The 27,110-nt window shown below is 40.5% G+C and overlaps 1 protein-coding gene across 8 annotated transcripts in view; it reads right to left on the bottom strand.

Annotated features, from left to right (window-relative positions):
- LOC126162326 (phosphatidylserine synthase) overlaps window positions 1-27,110 on the bottom strand; it is a 185,102-nt gene that overhangs the window by 120,837 nt on the left and 37,155 nt on the right. For all 8 annotated transcript variants that reach the window (XR_007535063.1, XR_007535061.1, XR_007535064.1 and 5 more), the window contains exon 3: window positions 14,145-14,303. Coding sequence is in view for 4 of the 8 variants with exons in the window: in XM_049918752.1 (XP_049774709.1) it covers window positions 14,145-14,303 (159 nt within the window). In the remaining 4 variants the exon portion in view is untranslated. The remainder of the gene's footprint in view (window positions 1-14,144; window positions 14,304-27,110) is intronic.

Below are 27,110 nucleotides of genomic sequence, written 5' to 3'. Positions count from 1 at the left end.
ACACAAACATACACACAAAATTCAAGCTTTCGCAACAAACTGTTGCCTCATCAGGAAAGAGGGATGGAGAGGGAAAGACGAAAGGATGTGGGTTTTAAGGGAGAGGGTAAGGAGTCATTCCAGTCCCGGGAGCGGAAAGACTTACCTTGGGGGGAAAAAAGGACGGGTATACACTCGCGCGCACACACACACATATCCATCCACACATATACATTGGTGTCTGTATATGTGTGGATGGATATGTGTGTGTGTGTGTGTGTGCGCGCGAGTGTATACCCGTCCTTTTTCCCCCCTAAGGTAAGTCTTTCCGCTCCCGGGACTGGAATATATATATATAAGAAAGATGATGAGACTTACCAAACAAAAGCGCTGGCAGGTCGATAGACACACAAACATACACACAAAATTCTAGCTTTCGCAACCAACGGTTGCCTCGTCAGGAAAGAGGGAAGGAGAGGGAAAGACAAAAGGATTTGGGTTTTAAGGGAGAGGGTAAGGAGTCATTCCAATCCCGGGAGCGGAAAGACTTACCTTAGGGGGAAAAAAGGACAGGTATACACTCGCGCGCACACACACACACACATATCCATCCGCGTATACACAGACACAAGCAGACATTTGTAAAGGCAAAGAGTTTGGGCAGAGATGTCAGTCGGGGCGAAAGTACAGAGGCAAAGATGATGTTGAAAGACAGGTGAGGTATGAGCGGCGGCAAATTGAAATTAGAAATTAGCGGAGATTGAGGCCTGGTGGATAGCGAGAAGAGAGGATATGCTGAAGGGCAAGTTCCCATCTCCGGAGTTCTGACAGGTTGGTGTTAGTGGGAAGTATCCAGATAACCCGGACGGTGTAACACTGTGCCAAGATGTGCTGGCCGTGCACCAAGGCATGTTTAGCCACAGGGTGATCCTCATTACCAACAAACACTGTCTGTCTGTGTCCATTCATGCGAATGGACAGTTTGTTGCTGGTCATTCCCACATAGAACGCTTCACAGTGTAGGCAGGTCAGTTGGTAAATCACGTGGGTGCTTTCACACGTGGCTCTGCCTTTGATCGTGTACACCTTCTGGGTTACAGGACTGGAATAGGTGGTGGTGGGAGGGTGCATGGGACAGGTTTTACACCGGGGGCGGTTACAGGGGTAGGAGCCAGAGGGTAGGGAAGGTGGTTTGGGGATTTCATAGGGATGAACTAAGAGGTTATGAAGGTTAGGCGGACGGCGGAAAGACACTCTTGGTGGAGTGGGGAGGATTTGATGAAGGATGGATCTCATTTCAGGGCAGGATTTGAGGAAGTCGTATCCCTGCTGGAGAGCCACATTCAGAATCTGATCCAGTCCCGGAAAGTCTCCTGTCACAAGTGGGGCACTTTTGGGGTTGTTCTGTGGAAGGTTCCGGGTTTGAGGAGATGAGGAAGTGGCTCTGGTTATTTGCTTCTGTACCAGGTCGGGAGGGTAGTTACAGGATGCAAAAGCTGTTTTCAGGTTGTTGTTGTAATGGTTCAAGGATTCCGGACTGGAGCAGATTCGTTTGCCACGAAGACCTAGGCTGTAGGGAAGGGACCATTTGATGTGGAATGGGTGGCAGCTGTCATAATGGAGGTACTCTTGCTTGTTGGTGGGTTTGATGTGGACAGACGTGTGAAGCTGGCCATTGGACAGGTGGAGGTCAATGTCATGGAAAGTGGCATGGGATTTAGAGTAGGGCCAGGTGAATCTGATGGAACCAAAGGAGTTGAGGTTGGAGAGGAAATTCTGGAGTTGTTCTTCACTGTGAGTCCAGATCATGAAAATGACATCAATAAATCTGTACCAAACTTTGGGTTGGCAGGCCTGGGTAACCAAGAAGGCTTCCTCTAAGCGACCCATGAATAGGTTGGCGTACGAGGGGGCCATCATGGTACCCATGGCTGTTCCCTTTAATTGTTGGTATGTCTGGCCTTCAAAAGTGTAGAAGTTGTGGGTCAGGATGAAGCTGGCTAAGGTGATGAGGAAAGAGGTTTTAGGTAGGGCGGCAGGTGATCGGCGTGAAAGGAAGTGCTCCATCGCAGCGAGGCCCTGGACTTGCGGAATATTTGTGTATAAGGAAGTGGCATCAATGCTTACAAGGATGGTTTCCAGGGGTAACAGACTGGGTAGGGATTCCAGGCGTTCGAGAAAGTGGTTGGTGTCTTTGATGAAGGATGGGAGACTGCATGTAATGGGTTGAAGGTGTTGATCTACATAGGCAGAGATGCGTTCTGTGGGGGCTTGGTAACCAGCTACAATGGGACGACCGGGATGATTGGGTTTGTGAATTTTGGGAAGAAGGTAGAAGGTAGGAGTGCGGGGTGTTGGTGGGGTCAGGAGGTTGATGGAGTCAGGTGAAAGGTTTTGTAGGGGGCCTAAGGTTCTGAGGATTCCTTGAAGCTCCGCCTGGACATCAGGAATGGGATTACCTCGGCAAACTTTGTAAGTAGTGTTGTCTGAAAGCTGACGCAGTCCCTCAGCCACATACTCCCGACGATCAAGTACCACAGTCGTGGAACCTTTGTCCGCCGGAAGAATGACGATGGATTGGTCAGCCTTCAGATCACGGATAGCCTGGGCTTCAGCAGTGGTGATGTTGGGAGTAGGACTAAGGTTTTTTAAGAAGGATTGAGAGGCAAGGCTGGAAGTCAGAAATTCCTGGAAGGTTAGGAGAGGGTGATTTTGAGGAAGAGGAGGTGGGTCCCGCTGTGACGGAGGACGGAACTGTTCCAGGCATGGTTCAATTTGGATAGTGTCTTGGGGAGTTGGATCATTAGGAGTAGGATTAGGATCATTTTTCTTCGTGGCAAAGTGTTATTTCCAGCAGAGAGTACGGGTGTAGGACAGTAAATCTTTGTTTGGTTAAATCTGGGAGTGGGGCTGAAGGTGAGGCCTTTGGATAGCACAGAGGTTTCGGATTGGGAGAGAGGTTTGGAGGAAAGGTTAACTACTGAATTGGGGTGTTGTTGTTCCAGATTGTGTTGATTGGAATTTTGAGGTTTTGGAGGGAGTGGAGCTGGAAGTGGGAGATTGAGTAGATGGGGGAGACTTCCCACTTCCAGCTCCACTCCCTCCTAAACCTCAAAATTCCAATCTTAGCCAGCTTCATCCTGACCCACAACTTCTTCACTTTTGAAGGCCAGACATACCAACAATTAAAGGGAACAGCCATGGGTACCATGATGGCCCCCTCGTACGCCAACCTATTCATGGGTCGCTTAGAGGAAGCCTTCTTGGTTACCCAGGCCTGCCAACCCAAAGTTTGGTACAGATTTATTGATGACATTTTCATGATCTGGACTCACAGTGAAGAAGAACTCCAGAATTTCCTCTCCAACCTCAACTCCTTTGGTTCCATCAGATTCACCTGGTCCTACTCTAAATCCCATGCCACTTTCCTTGACATTGACCTCCACCTGTCCAATGGCCAGCTTCACACGTCCGTCCACATCAAACCCACCAACAAGCAAGAGTACCTCCATTATGACAGCTGCCACCCATTCCACATCAAACGGTCCCTTCCCTACAGCCTAGGTCTTCGTGGCAAACGAATCTGCTCCAGTCCGGAATCCTTGAATCATTACAACAACAACCTGAAAACAGCTTTTGCATCCTGTAACTACCCTCCCGACCTGGTACAGAAGCAAATAACCAGAGCCACTTCCTCATCTCCTCAAACCCGGAACCTTCCACAGAACAACCCCAAAAGTGCCCCACTTGTGACAGGATACTTTCCGGGACTGGATCAGATTCTGAATGTGGCTCTCCAGCAGGGATACGACTTCCTCAAATCCTGCCCTGAAGTGAGATCCATCCTTCATCAAATCCTCCCCACTCCACCAAGAGTGTCTTTCCGCCGTCCGCCTAACCTTCATAACCTCTTAGTTCATCCCTATGAAATCCCCAAACCACCTTCCCTACCCTCTGGCTCCTACCCCTGTAACCGCCCCAGGTGTAAAACCTGTCCCATGCACCCTCCCACCACCACCTATTCCAGTCCTGTAACCCGGAAGGTGTACACGATCAAAGGCAGAGCCACGTGTGAAAGCACCCACGTGATTTACCAACTGACCTGCCTACACTGTGAAGCGTTCTATGTGGGAATGACCAGCAACAAACTGTCCATTCGCATGAATGGACACAGGCAGACAGTGTTTGTTGGTAATGAGGATCACCCTGTGGCTAAACATGCCTTGGTGCACGGCCAGCACATCTTGGCACAGTGTTACACCGTCCGGGTTATCTGGATACTTCCCACTAACACCAACCTGTCAAAACTCCGGAGATGGGAACTTGCCCTTCAGCATATCCTCTCTTCTTGCTATCCACCAGGCCTCAATCTCCGCTAATTTCTAATTTCAATTTGCTGCCGCTCATACCTCACCTGTCTTTCAACATCATCTTTGCCTCTGTACTTCCGCCCCGACTGACATCTCTGCCCAAACTCTTTGCCTTTACAAATGTCTGCTTGTGTCTGTGTATATGCGGATGGATATATGTGTGTGTGTGTGTGTGTGTGTGTGTGTGTGTGTGTGTGTGTGCGCGCGCGCGCGCGCTAGCTAGTGTATACCTGTCCTTTTTTCCCCCTAAGGTAAGTCTTTCCGTTCCCGGGATTGGAATGACTCCTTACCCTCTCCCTTAAAACCCAAATCCTTTTGTCTTTCCCTCTCCTTCCCTCTTTCCTGACGAGGCAACCGTTCTCATCATCTTTCTTTATATATATATATATATATATATATATATATATATAAAGAAAGATGATGAGACTTACCCAACAAAAGCGCTGGCAGGTCGATAGACACACAAACAAACACAAACATACACACAAAACTCTAGCTTTCGCAACCAACGGTTGCCTCGTCAGAAAAGAGGGAAGGAGAAGGAAAGACAAAAGGATTGGGTTTTAAGGGAGAGGGTAAGGAGTCATTCCAATCCCGGGAGCGGAAAGACTTACCTTAGGGGGAAAAAAAGGACAGGTTTACACTCGCACACACACACATATCCATCCACACATACACAGACACAAGCAGACATTTGTAAAGGCAAAGAGTTTTAAATTAATTTCCAGATTTATTTATAAACTATCATACCATATTATAGTAGAGTAAAAATTACAATTACTTTCACAACAGAGTGTTTTAGGGCTATGGATGAAAAAAGCTTGCTAATGACATGTCACAAAGAAGATTTTTTTAAAGTAATGTTAGAACATGAGAAATTTAATATGTGTTGTAATATATAGAATTTTTATTGAATATGAATAATTTTTAGACTATTATAATCTTTCATATTGTTTCTTTCATGTCATTCTACTAGTGTTTGATCATTCTTGGTGACACAATATAACACTGAATATTTGTGTAGGAACTTATACTGAACTGAAGAGTAAAGCCTATGTAATAATTTCAGGTCAACTACCTGTGTAGATAAAGAACCCACCAGCTAATAGGAACTATGTAAAGGGAATACCTATGAACCTGTTATTAGAGGAAAAACTTAACTAGAACAGGAACTACAGTGGTGAAATGGACAGTGAGTTACACATAAATGATGGACTGAAAATAACAATTGGACTCTTGTTTGAAAAAATTTTAATACTTTTCTTATTATATTGCCAGGAGACATATTCAGTGCTCATGTACATAGTTGTAACTAGGATTCAAAAATTTTATGAGTTTTTCTTTGCATACAATATGTTACAGATTAACAGGTTACAATTTTGATATTTATGTGTATTGTTGTAAAGAGAATTAAGGGAGGCCTGTTGTAAAATTTAGTAATTTTTACAAGTTTGAAAAGATATGGCTAAAGCAATTTTTAATCTATTACATTACATTTCTTTAATGTTATACCACGAGGATCAATAATCTCTATGTACTGTTTCAAAGATACTATTATTCTATATAATGATTACTGTAACTTACTACCTTGTTATTTTGCTGTTTGGGACAACCAATCCCATGCAGCTTGTGCATGGAATTGTGTGGGAGGGGGTGTTGTAATGGTACTTGAATTACATAACCATTACGGCAGCTCACCTGAACCTCTCAATACCAGTAATATTCTACTGTGTTTCTGTTAAGTAGCTGACATATTTCCGAGACAACATTCAGATTTGATTTCATTAATGTGGAAGTATTTTGATTCATCGATATGTTTATATTGCAATGATATTATTCTTATGTGTATTCTTTCTTTTGTCACTATGATCTTTGACATACTCGTAACTCTGATTTTTGGGCGCTTAAGCGATTATTAGTTAGTTGTTAGAGAGTCAGACCTTGAGACGGTCAAGTCTTGGACGTCACATTGGAAAGACGCATATTGTAGTCAGCTTATAAAATGTGAACTTTAACAGTAACTGTGAGGAAGATGTCTTCAAGTATGTTTTGTATTGTGAAGTGATGTTTGTGTGTCACGTGATATTGCAATAAAAGCAATAAAAAGGAAGTGTAACTTAAATTCGGAGTGATGATTACTTTTTTTACATCAACATTGTCCTGCTAAAGTGTAAACTTCAAGAATGGTTTGTGAAACGCATCTACAAAACTTTTGAATATAGCAGAATAAAACCTAGGCCTTTTTGCATCCGGGCTTGGAATCATCACCACCTAGATTTTCGACGATTGAGCCATGATTTACAACGAGACCAGCGTGGGAAACGCGAAAAGATGAGTGCCTAGTTTTTTCATTATTACATGAAATGACTTTATCAACTGTGCTTAATGACACCTGCCACATAATAACTATGTTGTTGCCCGAAAATGCAGTATTTAGCAGCGTGAGCAACACCACAATCATTAAATTTTGACCTTTATTGTGGTAGGGTTGTTGGAAGCTGCCACTGATATGCAAGCATCCCCACTCCAGAGCTCCAGCAGCAGGTGTACTTAAGTTCGAACATTCACGCATGGAGCCCATTTTGCGTGTTTGCCAGTTGACTAATATTTACAAGTTTTCATAGTGGCCTGGGATCAAAATCTTCTGAATAGACATTGCATTGAAGAGTGACAGATTTATGAATCTTTTGTATCTGTTAGTATAGTGGAACCTCCCATAGTGGGCACAATTCATTCCAGAATATTACTTGCAGTGCGAAACAATTGTTAAGTGAAACAATCTATTCCACATAAATTAATGTAAAATACAATAATGCTAAGTAGTAAAAGTTTTATCTTACTCATGCCATTTATTCAAAGAAAACTATACCTACATTATTATGTACCTTATTATTCACAATACATAACTAATTCTTTTTTACTAGGAAACTATCCAATACTTCAACACTTGGTGAAAATGTGACACAGCATTATTGTCAAATAAATTTGTGGCATGCATAGCCACTGCTTTACAGGGGTGATGATTTTCAATATATGATGCAACCGATTCCCATGTTTCCAGCATTTCTCTTATTGTGCCAGAAGACTGCTGCTTTGCTGTTATTGCCACAGCCTTCGCCTCCTCCGAAGAACTCCTCTCCACAACTTCTTACTGTGAAACACATTGCAACTGCATAATTTCTTCAGTGGTCATTTATTAGCTGTGATCTTCCACAAGCTTATTGATATTGTTATCCACTGCTAGTCCCATGCTCTTGAGTAGAAATACAATCTTGTTGACTACCGGCTCCACAGGTACTAACTCAAATGCCTCCAAGTCACATTCGACAATGCACTTTGGCCAAAGCTTTTTCCAAGCAGAAGTGAGATTTGTCTTGGTAACCCCTTCCCATGCCATTTCAACCATCTTAATTCAGGCAACAATGTTGAAGTGATAGTTCCAAAAGTCTCAGAGTGAGATTGGTAGCTTCAGTCAACTTAAAGCAATGTTCGTAGAGTGCTTAGTGTAGAGCTTCATAAAGTTAGAACTAACATGCTGGTCCATCACATTTAACCCGCTCTTCTGGACTTTATACTTCCCGAAAATTCATGGAGAGTCTGAATGGTGAACAAGCAGTGGTTTAATTTTCAAATTGTCACTTGCATTGGCACATAATAGCAGTGTGATATGGTCTTTCACTGGCTTGTGACCAGGCAATGCATTCTCCTCTGCTGTTACAAAGGCACGCTTGGGCATTTTTTTCCAGAATAGACGCATCTCATCACAATTAAAAATGTGTTGCAGCAGATAACCCTCAGAATCTGTGAGCATCTTGAAGTTGCTGATGAGATTCACTGCTGCCTTTGTGTTGGAGCTGGCTGCTTTCCCATGCCTCACAGTGCTATGGATGCCGGTTCTTCTCTTAAACTTCTTGAATCACCCACGGCTTCCCTTAAACATTTCTTCGGCCGCTGATGATCCTAGCGTCTTGTTAACAAGGTCGGTGAAAATCATTCTAGCCTTCTCACAATTGATGTTCTCAGTAATAGGGTCAACTTGCAATTGCTTTTCATTTAGCCATTCAAGGAGCAACCTTTCATCATCCAGAATATGAAATCATTGTTTAGACATTCTTGTCATTCCATTTGAAAACTCATCTCCTTAATCTTATCAAATAATAGAAAATCCAGGATGGAATGAAACAATATTATGAAAAGGAAAGTTGCTACTCACCATATAGTGGAGATGCTGAGTCGCAGATGGACACAACAGAAAGACTGTCACAAATATAGCTTTCCACCAGTAATGCCTTTGTCAAAATTAGATGACAAATACACAGAAACATACTCTCAAACTCTGCTATATGGTGAGTAGCAACTTTCCTTTACTTAATCTTATCCTTGTTCTTGAGGATGGTGCATATAGTTGATGTAAACCAACTGTATGTGAATGCTAAATCAGCAACGGTCACACAATGTTCGCGTTTTTCAGTTATTTTACGTTTCATTTCTAACATCATTTTCTTTCGCTTATGGTCATCTTCTTGTGGCTTTATCTTCAGGGAAATTTCTACGAAGGTTATTAAAACTTGCACACATGGTGTGAACCCAAGTTTAGAAAAATGTGTGATCACAAGCTGCACTAAGATGATAGCAGAAAGAGTGCTAAACCCAGAATGGAGTAGGCACTAAAGACATTGTTCATATGCCGCTGCCGGCAATGAATGTTTAACATTTCCCCGGCTGCACACGAATGGCTGGTGACATCACACTAAATCACTGTCACTCATTATGCAAAACATTCCTCGTTAAGTTATTTATTTTGCTCATTATGCATTTTGGGAGGTGCTTGTTAAGTGAGGTTCCACTGTATTTCTACAGTCAAATCTACTGTTAATAACTGACACTGCAAGTACAGCAACAAAGTTATGTATTACTTTTGCTATTTTATATTTGTATCGGCTAAAGAGCAACTTAGTGTCAAAAGGAATATATAGCAAGCAACATAGCTCTAGAAGAGAGAAATTCAACAGCATTTCATTCTTCAAAATTCAATCACTAGTTTTGGAGTAAGTCAATATTTAGAACTTACAATTTATTTGTTTTGAACATGAATGTGACTGCTGTATTAGGCGGAAGTTATGGATTTCAAATCCAAATAATGAAATACATCACTTTGGATGAGGAAACAGTTTCACGATATCACAATACCACAGAGCGCAGGGGAAATTAAACTTTAATTCAGACAGTGTCATTTGTGTGTGTTGGGTGCTGGTTGGTTTGGAAAAAGTCTTTCACAAACCAGGAAAACTAGATATGCTTCTTATTTACAGAAAATGCAGAAGGAGCATGAAGAGAACATTTGAATTGTATACATAAACTAACCCTGATAGATGGTGTCTAAGAAGAATGACATTCTAGTGAATGTGCAATAAATTGTTATTGGAAGAACATTGGAATACTGTGCAGAGTGTAAGAGCAAATTTGCAACAAACAAATCGAATGAAATAGAAATTCTGAAAGCTGTTGCTCATAACCCATATATTAACAACAGTGATATTGTGAGTGCCTCTGGAATAAGTTAGCCCAGCATTATTTGCATTTTGTGCATGAACGACTTCCATCCGTAACATGTGTCACCTCACCTGTAGGGTTGCTGAAGACGTGTGGAATTCTGTCTCACATGTCTGATGTGACATTAAGACAACAAATTTTTTCTTCAAAGATTTTTCTTTATCAATGAAGCCACCTGTACAAAGTATGGAAAACTGAATCTAAGAAGTGTGAATTATTGGGCAGCAGAGAATCAGTACTGGCTGAGGCAGGCTGAATGTCAGACAGCTGAGTGTGACAGTTTGGTGCAATAGTGTTTGAGTCTATGTGATTGGTTGTTACTTTATTGAAGAAATACAAACAGGTAAAAGAAACGCACAATATCTTACTGAAGTACTACCAGCGCTCGTAGAGAAAGTACCACTGAAATAACACAGGTGTACATGGAACCAGCACAATGGAGGCTTGGCTCACAACTGCTTGTGGCTGGGAAAGTGCTCACCCAGCTCTTTCATGGTCACTGAATAGGATGTGATGATGTTATCAGTTGGCTTGCACTTTCACCTCATTTGACACCGCAGAAACTCTCTCATCCAGGTGAACGCAAAGATGAAGTCCACACATACGTTACAGCAAGCCAAGAGTATTCAAAACTTTGGATTGTTGAGGCATGTGCAACAATATTCAAGGAATTCACTAGTCTATCAAGAAGTCCTTCCACCAGCAATTCAAGCATGTACTGCAGTAGAAGCTGGACTTTTTTAAAGCTTGATGACATAAATGAATTTTTAAACAAGCATTTACGACCATATTCTTTTGCTATTTCAGTTTTGTTGGTTTTGCTGAGGTAATTTTGCAATATAAGTGTGTATCCTGACAAACTCATGATCCGAGGTTATTACTTAACAATCTTTATACCTTGTTTTCCTGTTTTACAAACCCATGCAATTCCTGATGTTCACCTTTCTTTCAATGCTTTGGCAGATTGCAGAACAGGACTGATATGGCAATTGACTGGAGAATCATCCCTAGATGACATGTCCTTTGTCTTCCAACTGGTATGGCAGTCCAATGACGTGTAGCTAAGTTTTCTTAGTATAAGTATTAACTCTATCCACTATTCCACTTCAGTAGGTAGACTCTCTTAAATGTATCAAGCTGGAGCCCCAATTAACCTGATGTGACTGTCTCATACAATAACATGTTTTGCATAAGACAATAACTGATTACAAAACAGGCTTAAATCCTAAGTTTTAAATATTGTAATTTCTCCAAAACTACTAATCAGATTTTGAAGACTGACACTTTGTAGAATTAAATCTCTTTTAGACGTACAATACTAATGACAGAAATTATAATAGTTCCATTTGAAAAAGCAAAGTTGACTCTGATATCATTGTAATTAATACAGCTATGAAAAGAGACTATACATCATTTCCTGGAGACTTTTTCATAATTCACTTGGGTGAAAAGAGAATTAAAATTTCTTAAACAGTTCTGGAGATATCCAAGGTTAACAGTTTAGCCAAGTCACTCTGTACCATACTAACACTTTATCCTCTTTCTGGGCTCAACATCTCATTTACTATAGAGGGGGAATTAAACAGTGGGAGGTCCAGGATGGCATAGCAACAATAAGGAAACGACAGATTACTCACCACATGGAAGAGACACAGGCACAATGAAAAAGAATGCTCAAAATGTTTCAGCTTTTGGGCAAAGTCCTTCTTCAGAAGTGGAAAAACACACACACAATCACACAGGAACAAAGATTACACAAATTCCACTGTCTCCAGCAGCTAGGGACCTCAGTGCCTGCAGACAGCGGGCATGTGTGTGGGAGTTTTTCATGTGTAAATCTCTGAGTCCACTTCTGAAGGAGGACTACTTCTAGTATTCTTTTTCACTATGCCTGTCTGTGACTCAGTGCCACCTCTAGGCAGTGAGTAGCAACCTATTCTTTTCATATTGTCGTTATAGAGGGATATGGAGTCAAAATTTTCAGGCTCAGAAATCAGGAAGTTGCTGTACACAGAATGGAAATCAAACATTGCACCCTGGTCTTTATCTTAGCTGACAATGTGTATGTATTACATTATGAAATAATGTGTGTACAGTGTGTGCAGTCACTGGTATCAGATACAAGAAAGGCAAAGCACTAGCTTTTCACATCACTAAATAACTTCTTTTCAAAACAGTATTTTACATTACGGAGAACCAAGTGAGGTTGCAATGTTTTAAACACACTGGCGTTTTATTCATATGGATGGAGGTTCCACTTTCTATCTGGTCGTTCTGATTTACATCCTGCATGGTCTACCCTAAATCACTTGAGGCGAATGTTAGGAAGATTCTAATCACAAGCCCGTAGCCAACTGCACAGCCCAGCCTAGTCAAATTACACTTTCAAGGATCTAAATATTTATTACATTTTTTCCTTGTTCTCAAACTGTAATACCAAATGTTCAACATCCTTGGATAAGTGATCCACAGACAAAACTGAAATATGACAGCCATTTCAAGCATCAAAATAAAAAGCAGTGTTTCTTTGCCTATTGAATTCAATCTGTTTGTTCTCACAGGACTTTGTCGTCTTCAGCAAGCATTTCTCTCTGACTAGAAAATTATTTCATAAACGAATACAATTCATAATGTAAGATTATCAACAATAAGCTTTAATTTACTTCAGTTTTTGAATAAAGTACTACTATCTAGGAATCAAGCACATTATACACTGCTGGCCACCGTAAATGCAACACCAAGAAAGACAAGAGGTAGCACAACAAAATTTATTTTGTAGATAACATGTTGACCAAGTATCAAATGATTATGTTTACAGACGTCTGTGCCATGTGGTTCCTGCCAGAATCAGTAGCCAGAGTAGCCGCCATTGTTGGAGATCACCGCTGCCACACGTCAAAGAGACGTTGGATGTGTTCCTGGGGTACAGCAGCCCAAGCAGCTTCCACACATTGCCAAAGATCATCTGGTGTGGCAGCTGGGGATGTAATCTGGGTCACTCGTTGAGCAACCATGGACCACATGTTTTCTATCGGCGAAAGATCCGGAGAACGAGCCGGCCAGGGAAGCAATTCAATCTGGTTATTGACGAAGAACCTTTGGACAATGCGTGCCACGTGTGGTCGCGCATTATCCTGTTGAAATATTGCTGTGGCTGAGCCCTGAAGGTAAGGAAGGACGACTGGCTCCAGCACCTCGGATATGTAGCGCCGGCTATTTAAAGTACCGGCAATGCGTACTAGAGGCGTGCGAGAGTAATATCCAATACCGCCCCATACCATAATACCCGGTGCAAGACCAGTGTGGCAGTGCATAATGCAGCTGTCCAGCACCCTCTCTCCACGATGTCTCCACACTCTAATCCGACCATCGTAGTGCTGCAGACGGAAGCGTGCCTCGTCAATAAAGACAACGTCATTCCATTCTGCCGTCCACATCCGTCTGTCATCACACCATTGGCGACGGAGACGTCTGTGGTCCTGCATCAAAGGTAGACGAAGCAATGGACGTCTTGCGGACAGACCACTCTGCTGTAAACGGCGTCGAATGGTACGCGCAGACACTGGATGATGTGATACAGACACAATGTGCTGTGCTATGGTTCGGGATGTCACTGAGCGATCCGTCACTGCCATACGCACAATTTGCCTATCAGCACGTGCAGTGGTGCACCGAGGTGAATGCGATCGACCACGTCGGTCCGTCGTACCCTCCCGCATCCAACGGTCACATATCCGCATTACAGTTGTTTGGTTTCGTCTAACACGATTAGCGATTTCTCTGTATGATAATCCACAATCTCGGTAAGCCACTATCATTCCTCTGTCGAACTCGGATACTTCATCAAAAGATGTTCGCTGTTTTCTACGAGGCATAACTGATCGTCTTGTGAAACAACCACAAGGTAAACACACGTGCCGAACGTACACTCGTCGAAATCGCCAAGCCTTAAATGGCGCTATGAGGTGGCGCCACAGGCGCGCGCGATGTGTGTCTGCGCTGAAATTCTAATCAGTTGCATATCTCATCGCTGCAAACTCATGGTGTAAATTTCACTTGATTCGGATGCTTCCTTCAGGGTGTTACATTTACGGTGGCCAGCAGTGTACTTTCTCTTCAAACTGGGAATGAAAATTTAATTTACAGCAAGAAAGCAGAGATAATTGAAACAGAATTCCAATTAGATAAAGAAAGTTAAAAGGAAGTCTACAGTAACTGGAATAAATAGATGAACAAAATTACCTCAGTAAATTCCCACATAACACTAATAGCCCACAAAATGCCAAGGTGTCTAACAAGAATAGCCTTGAACATCCATCCGAAATAATGACCCACTGCAAAAACATCAATGTGACTCCATATTCTCTCGACTGTTACATCCGTGCAATTAACACCATATTCCTGAAAATTAAAATATCAGAAATGGTATTCAAGAAATTTACAGTATAAAATGAGTCAAAATACAAAACTGACGAAATGTAAGCATAAACATGTAAAATCAATCATTTACAGGTATGCTTGCATACTTGATTTTGTTCTAATCAAGTATAACCTCCAAAGAATAAAATTACACCTCTTCAAACATTTATGAAATGCTAACAAGATTTGTAGTTCCATAAAATTGTAACTAGTACTTCTAAAATAACTTTTGCGACATCCAACTGGACTTACATCTTATTCAGAAAACGGTAAAAGTAATTATAAGAGGCCATCAAAAAGTTTCCATTTCAGAGTTTTGCTGCAACTCAGATGCAGGTATAGAAGCACCAACATGCGGACACCAATGGTCCCTTAAAAAAGACCTTGGAGGATCGATTATTCCTGCTGGACAAGGATGTGTAGCAGGCAGTTATGGACTTCTTCATGCAACAGGACAGTGGGCTAATGGTGATTTCGTCTAATAGACTTACTGATTCTGAACTGTCAGGCTTTTGAACGAAAAATTTTTGATCGCTCCTTTAAGCTTGAAGTTGGATAACGATTGACAAAAGAAATACTTTTTTTATATATCAACAAAAATAATCAATTTTTGAAAATATAATGTAATTGGATAGATAAAAAAAGTCTACTCACCAAGTGGCAGCTTTCACCCCTCTTCCTTGTCCTTCAACCCTTCTGCCAGAAGAAGGAGCCACTGGATCCAACAGCTTACATAATTTCAATACCTTTATAAGCAAGTTCATCTGTCACCACTGATTTATTTTATCTATCCAATTATTAAATACTTTTTTGTGTGATATAATTACAAATTAACAATTTTCAGATGTTTCTTTCCTTTACTTCTACTGTGAACCCTTGCTTCTTGCCAAATTTCATGATTATAGGTTAACTGGAAGTATCCTATAGGTTTTAATGAGTGAGTTTGCAAGTATCAAAATATGTGACATAAATGGCTGTATCTTTTGACTGGATTGACTATTAGAGACAACTTCCATTAATTGGGACTTTAATTTGTAGACATGAAATATTTTATAACAATTTCTGTAGCAAAGTTGTTATAGTAATTTTTAAATAATTTATATTTTACTAACAATGAAACAGTTCCTTGTTTATTCCCTGCAGTCATCAGAAAAGTAAGAAGCATCTATTGGATGATGAAAATACCAGGCACAACTGGGCAAACTTAATGCCTCAGGCACTTCAAAGCAATTACTAGATTTATTTAGACAAAATTACGATGGCTATGGCCCTTTTTCTGTATGTTATGCTGCATACCAAGCATACGTGATCTAATCCGTAAAACATGGTGATGAAAACTGACAAAACATCAATGTCTCACATTCAACAATACCAATCCACTGATAAACCTGAAATGAGAAAGACTTATTGAAAATTATACTGTCTGACAATTTCCTAAAAAATGCTTTGGACTGTAGAAAAATTTCTTTATAGAGTGTGTGAATCCCACTATCAGCTCTGAGTGAAATCCAAATTGTATTAATAGTCTTTTCGTCCTCCTCCTGATGACAGATGTGGTATTATGTCCAGGCCATGAGTCCAACAAAATCAATGAACTATTTTCTGCGACTGGTAAGAAGATGTATTAGGTGTAATACTGACTCTTATTCTTTCCCATTTTTCCAGATTCTGCTATGTTGATTACAAGATGTTTGCAATTATACAGTTTCTACTTAAATTTCTGGTCCGAATTTGCCCTGAGATTCGAATTAATGTCTCAGAAATTAACTACTAAATAAAATATATGTAAGTCTTCAAGAAAATAAGAGTATTTCAACTGTATACCACATTCTTCACTTTTCACCTTTGCAAATATGAAAACATTAGGGTTCCACATTACTGTGAAACTCTGGAACACACACAAAGACAGAGGCTATTAGCAAGTGTATACACAGAAAACATAAGGGAAATTAATTTAGTTTGATCTCCAAGTGAACAGCAACCTAACAACTGTGTCAGAGAAACTATCAACGGAAACTGAACTTTGCTTTACAAAGTACGTTTGCATTGTGCTGTGTTATCCATTTACCAAAGAGCCGCCAACCAGGGCCATGCACACGCTCAGCTGCACGTGCGGTGTCTGCTGCAGCTACAGCAAGGGTATACATTTCTACAGCTACTACGTGAGCTACAAATTTGGCAATTTTCAACATTTTATTAAAAAAAAAAAAAACTCCTCTCTTTTAGTGTGTCTTGGCAATTAAAATTTTGACAATGTTTCTTTTGATGTATTCTTCAACTATAAAAAATTTCAGGGCACATTTCAAGATGTCAATTGGACCATTCACACGGACTGCCAAGCGCTGTAGAGGGTGGTAGTAAAGATCTACACAACATCCTCACAAAAAATCACTCTTGAGATCCAAAGTGCCACCAGCAGACCAGCTAGCACAATAACTGCATGTATAGAATTAAAAAGAATGTGGTACAATGGTCAAGCAGCTGCTCACAAGCCAAACAGCTCTGTAGTCAATACTAAGCAACACTCTAGGTGGTGTAAGGAGTGATGCCCTGGATAATAAATGACTGGAAGTAAGTGACTTGGAGAAAATCTTATGGCAATCCAACGGGAAAGTTTCGGATTTGACACTGCGTAGCATCACATGTAGTGGCAAAAGTGAAATACCGAGAAGGTAGTGTTACTTAAGGGGGCAGTCAGTAAAAAAGTAAGTAAGTGTTTATATCATAAAAGGATAGACTGCAACTCACCATACAGAGGAAACACTGAGTTGCAACCAGGCACAACAACAAGACTGCTACACCTTTAAGCTTTTGGCCAAAAGGCCTTCTAAAGTAGAACCCTCCCACCACACACACACACACACACCACACACACACACACACACACACACACACACACACACACACAAAATCACTGTCTGGCTGTTGAGGCCAGACTGCATACAGATTGCTCATCACCACAGATGCAATATTGCCGTGGATGGCTAAGCTGTACTACGGACTTCTTGGTATGGAATGGGTGGCTGCTGTCTAAGTAGAAGTATTGCTGGTGGTTGGTAGGTTTGATATGGACTGAGGTATCAATGTAGTTGTCTTTGAAGTGAGGGTCAACATTGAGGAAGGTAGCTTGTTGGTTTGAGGAGGAACAGGCGAAGCGAATGGGGGAGAAAGTGTCCTCACCCCTAGTCCAGATCACAAAGGTGTCATAAATGAATTTGTATCCCATTAAAGGCAGGGCTACCTATGAAAGCAGTCGTGTGATCTACAAACTATGCTGCAACCACTGCGCTGCTTCTTCATGGGCTTAACAACCAACAAGCTGTCTGCTCACATGATTGGCCACCGATACACTGTGGCCAATATACAGCTGCACCACTCACCTGCTGAACATGTTGTCAAAAACGACGTGCTTCATGTCAGTGCCTACCAGCACCAGCTTTTCTGAATTGTGCCGGTGGGAACTCCCTCTGTGATATCTCCCACATTCCCATACCCCTGGCCTCAACTTTTGCCAGTTCCTGTCCTTCACCCACCTGTCCCCTTCTCTGCTCCCACTCCAGCACTACACACTCGTCTATTCCAATGCAACCACTAGCCATTTTCCTCTCCTCTAGTTCTCTCCACTCCCAGTCCTCCTCCTCCTCCTCCTCCTCCCTTCCCCCATAAAATCTCCCAACTGCATCTAGCGGCACTACACATCACCACTATGACCCTGCATGCACCCACAAAGAGTACTAAACCTTCCCCACACCTACTCAACTATCCCTGTCCCACCCCGCACGTGCCACCTCTTACCCCCGTGAACCTCAAATTGCTTCTCCTGTCAGGTGCAGTTGCTGTGTGCAGTCCCATCTCAGTGGCCTTGTGTGTGCAAGTTTTGAAGGTACGTGAGTGTGTGTGTGTGTGTGTGTGTGTGTTTTCTACTTTATAAGAGGACATTTTGGCCAAAGGCTTAAATGTATAGCAGTCTATTTATTTTGTCTATCTGCAACTCAAAATCTCCTCCATGTGGTGTGTAGTAATCCATCCTTTTCATAAAATTATCATTATTCCATCCAGTATTTTTTATTGTTTGTTTAAGTAAAGTGTTTATTATTTCAAAAGTAATCCCCTATCTATCAATACTTTTATCCCATTGTGAGACAAGACAGTCAATGCCTCCATGGAAAAATGGTTGCAGCTGCCTACAGAACCATCACTACAGCCATCCACACCTCTTCATTTGAAGCAAATTGACAGCCATGAACATCATCTTCGTGGCTCTAAAAATATGTAACTTGTATGGGGGAGATCTGGACTGTATGAAATGTAAGGGCTTCGCAGAAAAACTTATGTTGCCTCACTGAAATAACCTTGGCAACATGTAGGTCTGCCCATACGTTTTGAGTTGCTGCAGAAGTTTCGCTAGGAAGCCCTTACGCATCCTCCCGATTCCTCTCCGCGCAATTTCCACATTGTTAGACCCTGAAGAAAGATATTTGTGGCCACCAACACGCTTCGTAGAAAGAGCTGCACACACAGGTACAATCATGGGTCTGCAGGCAACCGCAAACATTTTTCCATGAAGGCACTGACTGCCTTCTCTCTCATTGGCATAATGTGCTAACAGGTAAGGCGATTACTTTTCAAATAACAAACAGTTTACGTCCATTTTTTACATCTGTCTTATATACATTTGACTGTCCTTTATAGTATGGGGGTGTTTTTTGTAATGAGGGTGTGGTCCCCTTATTCTGCTTTTAAAAAAACCAAAGGCAGAAGAATATGAACAAATTTTAAACAAAATGTGTACTGTGCACAGTAGAGGAACAGTTTGGAGATGACAAGTTTTTATATTAGCATGACAATGCACCCTATCATCAAGTAGCATGGTCCTGAAATGGATTGGCCTGCCCACAGTCCCAACCTGAACCAAACAGAAAAATCTTTGGGATGAGTTAGAATGAAGACTCTGATACAGGTGGTAGTGCCCAACAACACTACCTTTGGTGGTTTCAGCTCTCGAGGAAGAATGAGCTGCCATTCTTCCAGAGAGATTCGGACATCTCATTGAAATTGTCTCCATCAGTGTTCAAGATGTCATAAAGGTGAAGGATGGAAACATCCCATATTTAATGTTCACTAATAGATGTCCTATACTTTTGATTAGATGGTGCAAGTATTCTTGTAGTTTTAGAAAGAGAAATTCTAGTCTCTGTAAATAGGATGCAATTTCTTGACTGCCTCTGAATGCCTCACCTTCATGTTCTTTTTTAGGTCTTTTTTGGTACCTTTTCACAAGAAATTCTGTTGTCAGTGGAGTTCATCACATCACTGACAAGTAATTGGGTGACGGAAATGTGGACTGAACAGTGCATTAAAAATAAGCTAAAATACATACGCTGATACAGGAGCAATTTTCTCAAATTTGTAAAGATCGCGCATAGTGGAAATATTCAGGTGCAACGCAAGGTACTCCCAATATATATATTTATGACAATGAAGTGTCTCGTGCATTAGAACTTTTATTTTTTTTTAATTACCAACAGTAACTTCTTGTTGAAGACTTTACTTATTATGGGGTACATGTTTACCTTGTTTTTCAACAGGATGGACAATTTTTCATTTTAATTTCAACAGCAACTCTTCAGCACTCTGACATTTCTGTTTCCTCACTCACTTGCATTCTTTCTTTATTTGGGCAATATAAAAAAATTATTTCTGTCTCTGTAGTAATGTATTTTTATTAATGTATGATTGGTTTCAAAGTGTTAATCATCATCATCAGATCTGAAATGAGAGATTAAACAGTGTGTGCCCAATGAAAAAACAAGGAATATTTAGCATATAAAACACAATTTAACAACTGACATTGCAAGAATACACATCTTGTTACTTACATAAACTGCTTGGCTTAGAATCACATGTCAATGTGAACTGCAGTATCGTAAGCAACAGACTAAGGGGTACAAGAGTCTCCGAGACATGAAGAAAGCTCAAAGAGATACCACTTGACAGCACGTACACTCTCTCATTTACAAAATGAATACCAAATATAAGACAAGTGTAAGCATTTATATGTGTAGTACATATTTCTAGAGTGAGAAATTGTGAACACTTTAAAATCTTATCTCTATGGGCCATTCTTTTCCAGGTTTAAAGAATGAAAATGTCAGATTTTTAGGCTTGATGAATACATACTATGATACAGAAATATAAAAGTACTGGTCATCATTATGAGTGTATAAAATACTGCAACCATTACACAAGGAACATCCTAACTGCAATACAATGTGATACCAAAACCCAGGGGGCCACACCATCTTCTGGAGATAAGAGGCATTGCCTGCACCATGATAAGCTATCACATCAGATGACCACAGGTTGGGATTGTAGGTACTAAACTATAACCAAGTCATACTTATTCAAAATACAACCTTTCAAAAACCATGAAATAGGCTAAACAGGTCGTAGCATAAGTAGGTAAATACATGCTAATAGCAGTTCATAGTTCCATTATAGTAAACATCTGTGTGCAGCATGCAAAACCTCAAAGCATTTCTGCATTACAGAATGTGTGTGATTAGATCTTCTAAGGCGTGTACCAAAACTGACCTTATTATGTACTTACATGTGTTCACAAAATCTGACATCGAAAGTACAGCCTGTTCACCCTATATAGATGTTGTTGCAGTCTTCACACACAAGACATTACACTCATTTCTTTATTATTGTGCTCACCAATTTTGTGTCTAATCTTAGTGCCCAGAGGGTTGTTAGAACAGAAGTTTATCTTGATATTTGCTCTCTGAAGCAAGCATTTAATCTTTTGTGAAACATTACTGAAATATGTTATGCTGACATTGGGCAACATTTCCACTACCATGATTAGCACTTTTCCATGCAGTTTTATCTTTTTCTTTCCTCTTAATTTTCCAAATCATGTGATTGTCAATGTCATGTGAATACACATTTCCAACTGTCATGTGTTCCAAGATTTTGGTTTCTGTAATTACTTTGCTTGCATCTACAGGGAGCTGCATTAGGCACCACTCCACGTAACTGAAAAAAATTCTTTTATGAGAGTGGGTGCATGAATATAATTGGTCTTGTCTGTGAGTTGGTTGAAAATTCTTGTAATTGTTCGAAAATTGTCCTGGATCCCATTGAACAGCATTAGAATGTTGTCTACATAGCGTCACTAGCAAACAAGCCTACATTGTGTTGGGGAAATGTTTTTGAGGCACGTATATTCCAAAGAGTTAAGAAATTATCTGCTAAGAATCCTGTCAAGTTGTTGCCCATAGTCAAGACATACTGCTGGTGGTACACATTCTCATTAAACATAAAATAACCATAAGACAATGGGAGATGCGAAAGTTCAACTAAATCTACTGCCTCTGTCATTATAATATTTTTATGTTATAACAGTTTATAGTTAATGATGCCTATGATTTCAAGGACAAGAACATTAGTACACAGATATTTAGTTTCTAAAGATGCCAGGAAAATGCCATCTGGAATTTGTATATTCTTAATTTGGCTAGTGAGGTGCAAGCTGCTTTTATCCTATAAGTTTTTTTAAACGCAGCTCCTTTACTCTATTATGCAGTTCGGAGTTGAAATAATAATTGAGGCAAAAGGGAGTGTTAAGTGCAAGTCTAATGGATTTTTAGGTCTTGTGCATTTTAATCTGTGACCTGCTGCTCGGGATGGAAGAATTTATCATGTAACAGGTTTTCTTTCCGTATTTACACCGACACACCAAAGAAACTAGTATAGGCATATGCATTCAAGTACAGAGAGATGTAAACAGGCAGAATATGGCACTGCGGTCAGCAACACCTATATAAGACGACAAGTGTCTGGCGCAGTTGTTATATCGGTTACTGCTGCTACAATGGCAGGTTATAAAGATTTAAGTGAGTTTGAACGTGGTGTTATAGTCGGCGCAGGAGCGATGGGACACAGCATCTCCGAGGTACTGATGAAGTGGGGATTTACCCGTACGATAATTTCACGAGTGTTCTGTGAATATCAGGAATCTGGTAAAACATCAAATCTCTGACATCGCTGTGCCCAGAAAAAGATCCTGCAAGAACGGGAAAAACGAAGACTGAAGGGAATCATTCAACGTGACAAAAGTACAACCCTTCTGCAAATTGCTGCAGATTTCAACGCTGGGCCATCAACAAGTGTCAAGATGTGAACCATTCAACGAAACATCATCGATATGGCCTTTTGGAGCTGAAGGGCCACTCGTGTACCCTTGATGACTGCACGACAAAAAGCTTTACGCCTTGCCTGAATCCGTCAACACCAACGTTGGACTTTTGATGACTGGAAACATGCTGCCTGGTCGTTTCAAATTGTATTGTGAGGACGGGTGTGTACAGGTATGGAGACAACCTCATGAATCCATGGACCTGCATGTCATCGGGGGCTGTTCAAGCTGGTGGAGGTTCTGTAATGGTGTGGAGCATGTGCAGTTGGAGTGATATGGGACCCCTTATATGTATAGATATGACTCTGAGAGGTGATACGTTAGCATCCTGTCTGATCACCTGCATCCATTCATGTCCACTGTGCTTTCTGACAGACTTGGGCTACAAAGTGGCTCAAGGAACACACTTCTGAGTTTAAACACTTCTGCTGGCCACCAAACTCCCCCAACATGAACATCACTGAGCATAGCTGGGATGTTTTGCAACATGCTGTTCAAAAGAGATCTCCATCCCATCATACTCTTCTGGATTTATGGACAGCCTTGCAGCAATACTTCGGACATTATTCGAGTCCATGCCACATCATGTTGTGGCACTTCTGCAAGCTCACAGGGGCTCTATACAATATTAGGCAGATGCACCAGTCTATACAATATTAGGAAGGTGCACCAGTTTCTTTGGCTCTTCTGTGTATTACACGGGAAGACTGTTTTATTGATGGTTTCCCAATAGCACATTGTAAAATTTTCATGGGATCTTTATTGACCCCTACTTCTCAAGATTACTACTAATGTAGTCTCTATTATACAAAATTAAGAAGTCATTCCTTTGACAGCCGTCAGAACAATTGCCTTCTCATTTGAAAGTCATGTACGATCTGAAACGCCACATTTGCAGTGGAATGTAACTGCATAGCTATGGTCTTTCTGACATTGACAGCTTAGTTAGTTCATTCTTGATTTTTTTCCGTTTTGGAGATTCCGATGTGTGTCATCACAGTTTTAACATTTTGTTTCTGCTCTTTCCCTAACATAACATTTCATCCCGGCTAATGACACTGTCCAGAAAACAAGGTTAAATTTCCATGCATTTGAGGCATTCAGTCATGAGTGTCACCTGGTGATTCTTCTGATCACTGGTCAAAAGTATGCGAATCAGCTTGGCACACACCTTCCTCATGCGCAATTTATTGGTCAACAGTTCGAGTACATTTGTGTTGGAAATGTTGAGAGTTTCTGTAATCATCTGGATACTCAACTGACAGTCAGATTTTAACACATCATGCACACAGTCATTGTCATTGGTTGTGTTGGTTGACAGGCATCCAGTGTAGGTTTCATTGAACACCTCTTCTTGGCTTTCCTCAAATGCTTTGAACAATTGTGAAACTTTCAAATACAATACAGCACTATCCCCGTAAGCTTGCACAATCAATTGGTGGGTCTCTGCAAGAGATTTATTTAGTTTTAAATGACACTTTATTGCAGAATGTTGTTTGGGTGCCAGTTACATCGCATTTTGTGAAACAGGCTCTAAATGGGGTGGGCGGAGACAGCAATCCTGACACCTCAGCTTCTCACTCTGCGTCCACTTTAAGTATCAGCACAAAAAAATTGCATTATTTTCTGGACACACTTCATATTTTACATTTTGGTTACCTTTATTTCATAGTCTTTGAATGGATGCATTACAAATTAAGTCTGGCTTATTGGTATTTTTGTGTATTCCAGCCCAGCCCAACCCAAGGCCTTCCAATGTAGTAGCTTGTGCTGTTGGGAGTGCATCCACTTCTGAGAAAATGGTGTTACCTCCTAGTTTTTGTACTGAAATTATATTGGATGTGCCTTGTGTGATGATTGTACTATTTTGTATGACCGTAGTGATACCCAGTACCTTTATATCTCTTATAGCATGTATTCATCAAGCCTGAAAATTTTGTCTCTTCAGTCTTTGTACCTGAAAGTAATACACTGCACAGAGGCATGATCTCACAGTTCTCATTATTTATAACTCTACAAATGTGTACTACAAAATATAGATATAAATGCTAAGACTTTTGCTTATATTTAGCATTAATTTTCTGAATGCAAGAACATGCATGACGTTGAGTGGCATCTCTGAGCCGTCATGTCGGGTGACTCTTGCAGCCCTAACTCTGTTGCTTATGACACTGTTTCAACACAGTTGCTACTTCAAGCCAAGCATTTTATGTAAATAATATTATGTACACATATATTCTCATAATGTTAGACATTAAATGTGTTTCATATGTTGAAATATTCTTCACGGTAAATGATGACAGCCAAAACAGTTGCAGGATAAAGATTTATTAAAATTCTTGACGAAGGTTTTGGTATATATAAATATACCTTCATCAGAAGCAAAATATCTAAAATTACATCCAGCAATGGCCAATTGTGCCAAAGGCATCGTCAATAATTAAGACATCATCTCCATTTATACAACATGATTATGGACACAGGGTCAATGCGGACACAGTTTAGCATCAGTACTTTGCCTATGAACTGACATGTTTCAGCCATGTTTAAAAATCTTAAAATATTCTTTGTTGTTCCCACATTCTAGATCCAATGATGGTGCACAGGGTATTGAAATGGGTCACATGTCATTACAAAATTACTTCGTGACCAAGGTTGAAGTAAATTTTTATGTTAGTAAGAGTACTGCATTCACTACATCCCCACAATGGTGTCACCATTTCACTCTTTTTCTTTCTTTTTTTAAAGATTAATTACTTTTCCTGTAATGAACTGCTCCTCTCCGATGGTGCATGATCCCTGACTACAAATGCCTTTCTCACTCATAAAGCTTTTTACAGTACTTTTTGCAGATTTTGGACTCTGCCCCTCTTGAGTTTTGTCACCCCTTTGGTGGAACATTCAACCAGCATTCTGTTGCACAGCATCTACCATTTTTCACTGAGAGTTATTCACTTGTGGTACTACTGTTCTAGTACTTCTTCACAATAACAGCACTGCAAAATACCACACATCCCTAAGAGGTTCTTAATACAACTGATTTATCACAGCTTATAAAAAAATAACATGCTGATCTCAAAAACCTTAAATTTTGTAGGTTAGTCCCCTATGGCTCAGAGCTATCCATATATTCCTTAGATTCGCGTACACTAGGGGAACATGACGATGGGAACTTATTGATGCAAAATGTGTAAACACACAATGTAACATGTTCAACTGTGTCACTGAATGTTAACAATAATTACACATAACATATAAAAATGACAATCTCAGACCCAATATGACTGATAACAGCAAAATGACATTTCCCAACAGTGAACGGAGTTTTGTAATCAATAATCCGCTAATCAATAGTCTATCCAATGGACCAACACCTGAAAAGCAGCAAAAGATACTTATGTATTACATGTGGAACCACAAAAACTTTTATATCTTCATGTATATATTTATGGCTCCAACCTTGTGACTGTCCCTGCTGCAAGACTTGCCTATGCACCCTCCTACCACCACCTATTCTAGCCCTGTAATTAGCAAAACATATACTATTAAAGGGAGATCCAACTGTGAAATGACACACATTATATACCAGCTGTTACACAAAAACTGTTCGACCTTTAATACAGCATGACTACCACCCAGTTATTAGGATGAATGGGCACAGGCAGAGGGTGTATACAGGCAACACACAATATCCTGCTGCAGAGCATGCTGTACAACGTGACAGTCACAACATCTGTGCCTGTTTCACCAGACACACCATCTGGATTCTTCCTCCAGCAACTAGTTTCTCAGAACTCCGCAGGTGGGAACTAGCACTACAACATGTCCTTGTTCTCGTCACCCACTTCGCCTTAATTAACTTAATTCCTTCCATCTCAGCATTTCTTTGCAGTAACTGCTCCTTTCTTCACTCCATTTTAGTTCTCTGCATCTTTCATTTTCTGACCTGTCTATTTTTCTCCCCCTCCCACCTCTGTTACATACAATACACTTAGCTTTTCACTCTTATTAATTCATGGACGATGTTTTAGTAGTAATCTCTGTCTTGCATATTATCCTGTCTTGCACCTTTTAAGTTCTCAGGTTTTCTAATCTAACCCAGTGCAGTCCCCAACAATCAGTCTTTCCATTTCATCCCGTCATCCCGTCCGGTAAGTCTCCCCTGACCCGGGGTTCTGGGTGACTTTTCTGAACTGCACCCCTCTCCCTAAACCTCTCCAGCCCTTTTCCTTCGCCCTTCTTCTTCCCCTTCAATTCTACTGCCAGAAGAAGGAGCCACTGGCTCTAAAAGCTCATAAAATTTAAACCCTTTTGTGTGAGTGTTCCTATGCCGCCGCTTAGTGAGTAAATTTTTTATCTACCCACTTGCGTTATATTATCAATAATTGATTATTTTCGTTGTATATATTTATAGATCTTTCAAAATCACTGTAGTCACTATATCAACAATATGCAAAAGAAAAGAAAACCCAATATAAATTATTACATAATATACGATTAGTTGACTATTCAAATGCAAAAAGATATATTTAATTAACAATAACATTCAAAATAGCACAGCAGACTACCACATTTTCGGCACTTTT

The sequence above is a fragment of the Schistocerca cancellata genome, chromosome 2, assembly GCF_023864275.1.
Source record: "Schistocerca cancellata isolate TAMUIC-IGC-003103 chromosome 2, iqSchCanc2.1, whole genome shotgun sequence".
NCBI lineage: Eukaryota > Metazoa > Arthropoda > Insecta > Orthoptera > Acrididae > Schistocerca > Schistocerca cancellata.
This window is presented reverse-complemented; position numbering and strand designations above follow the sequence as displayed.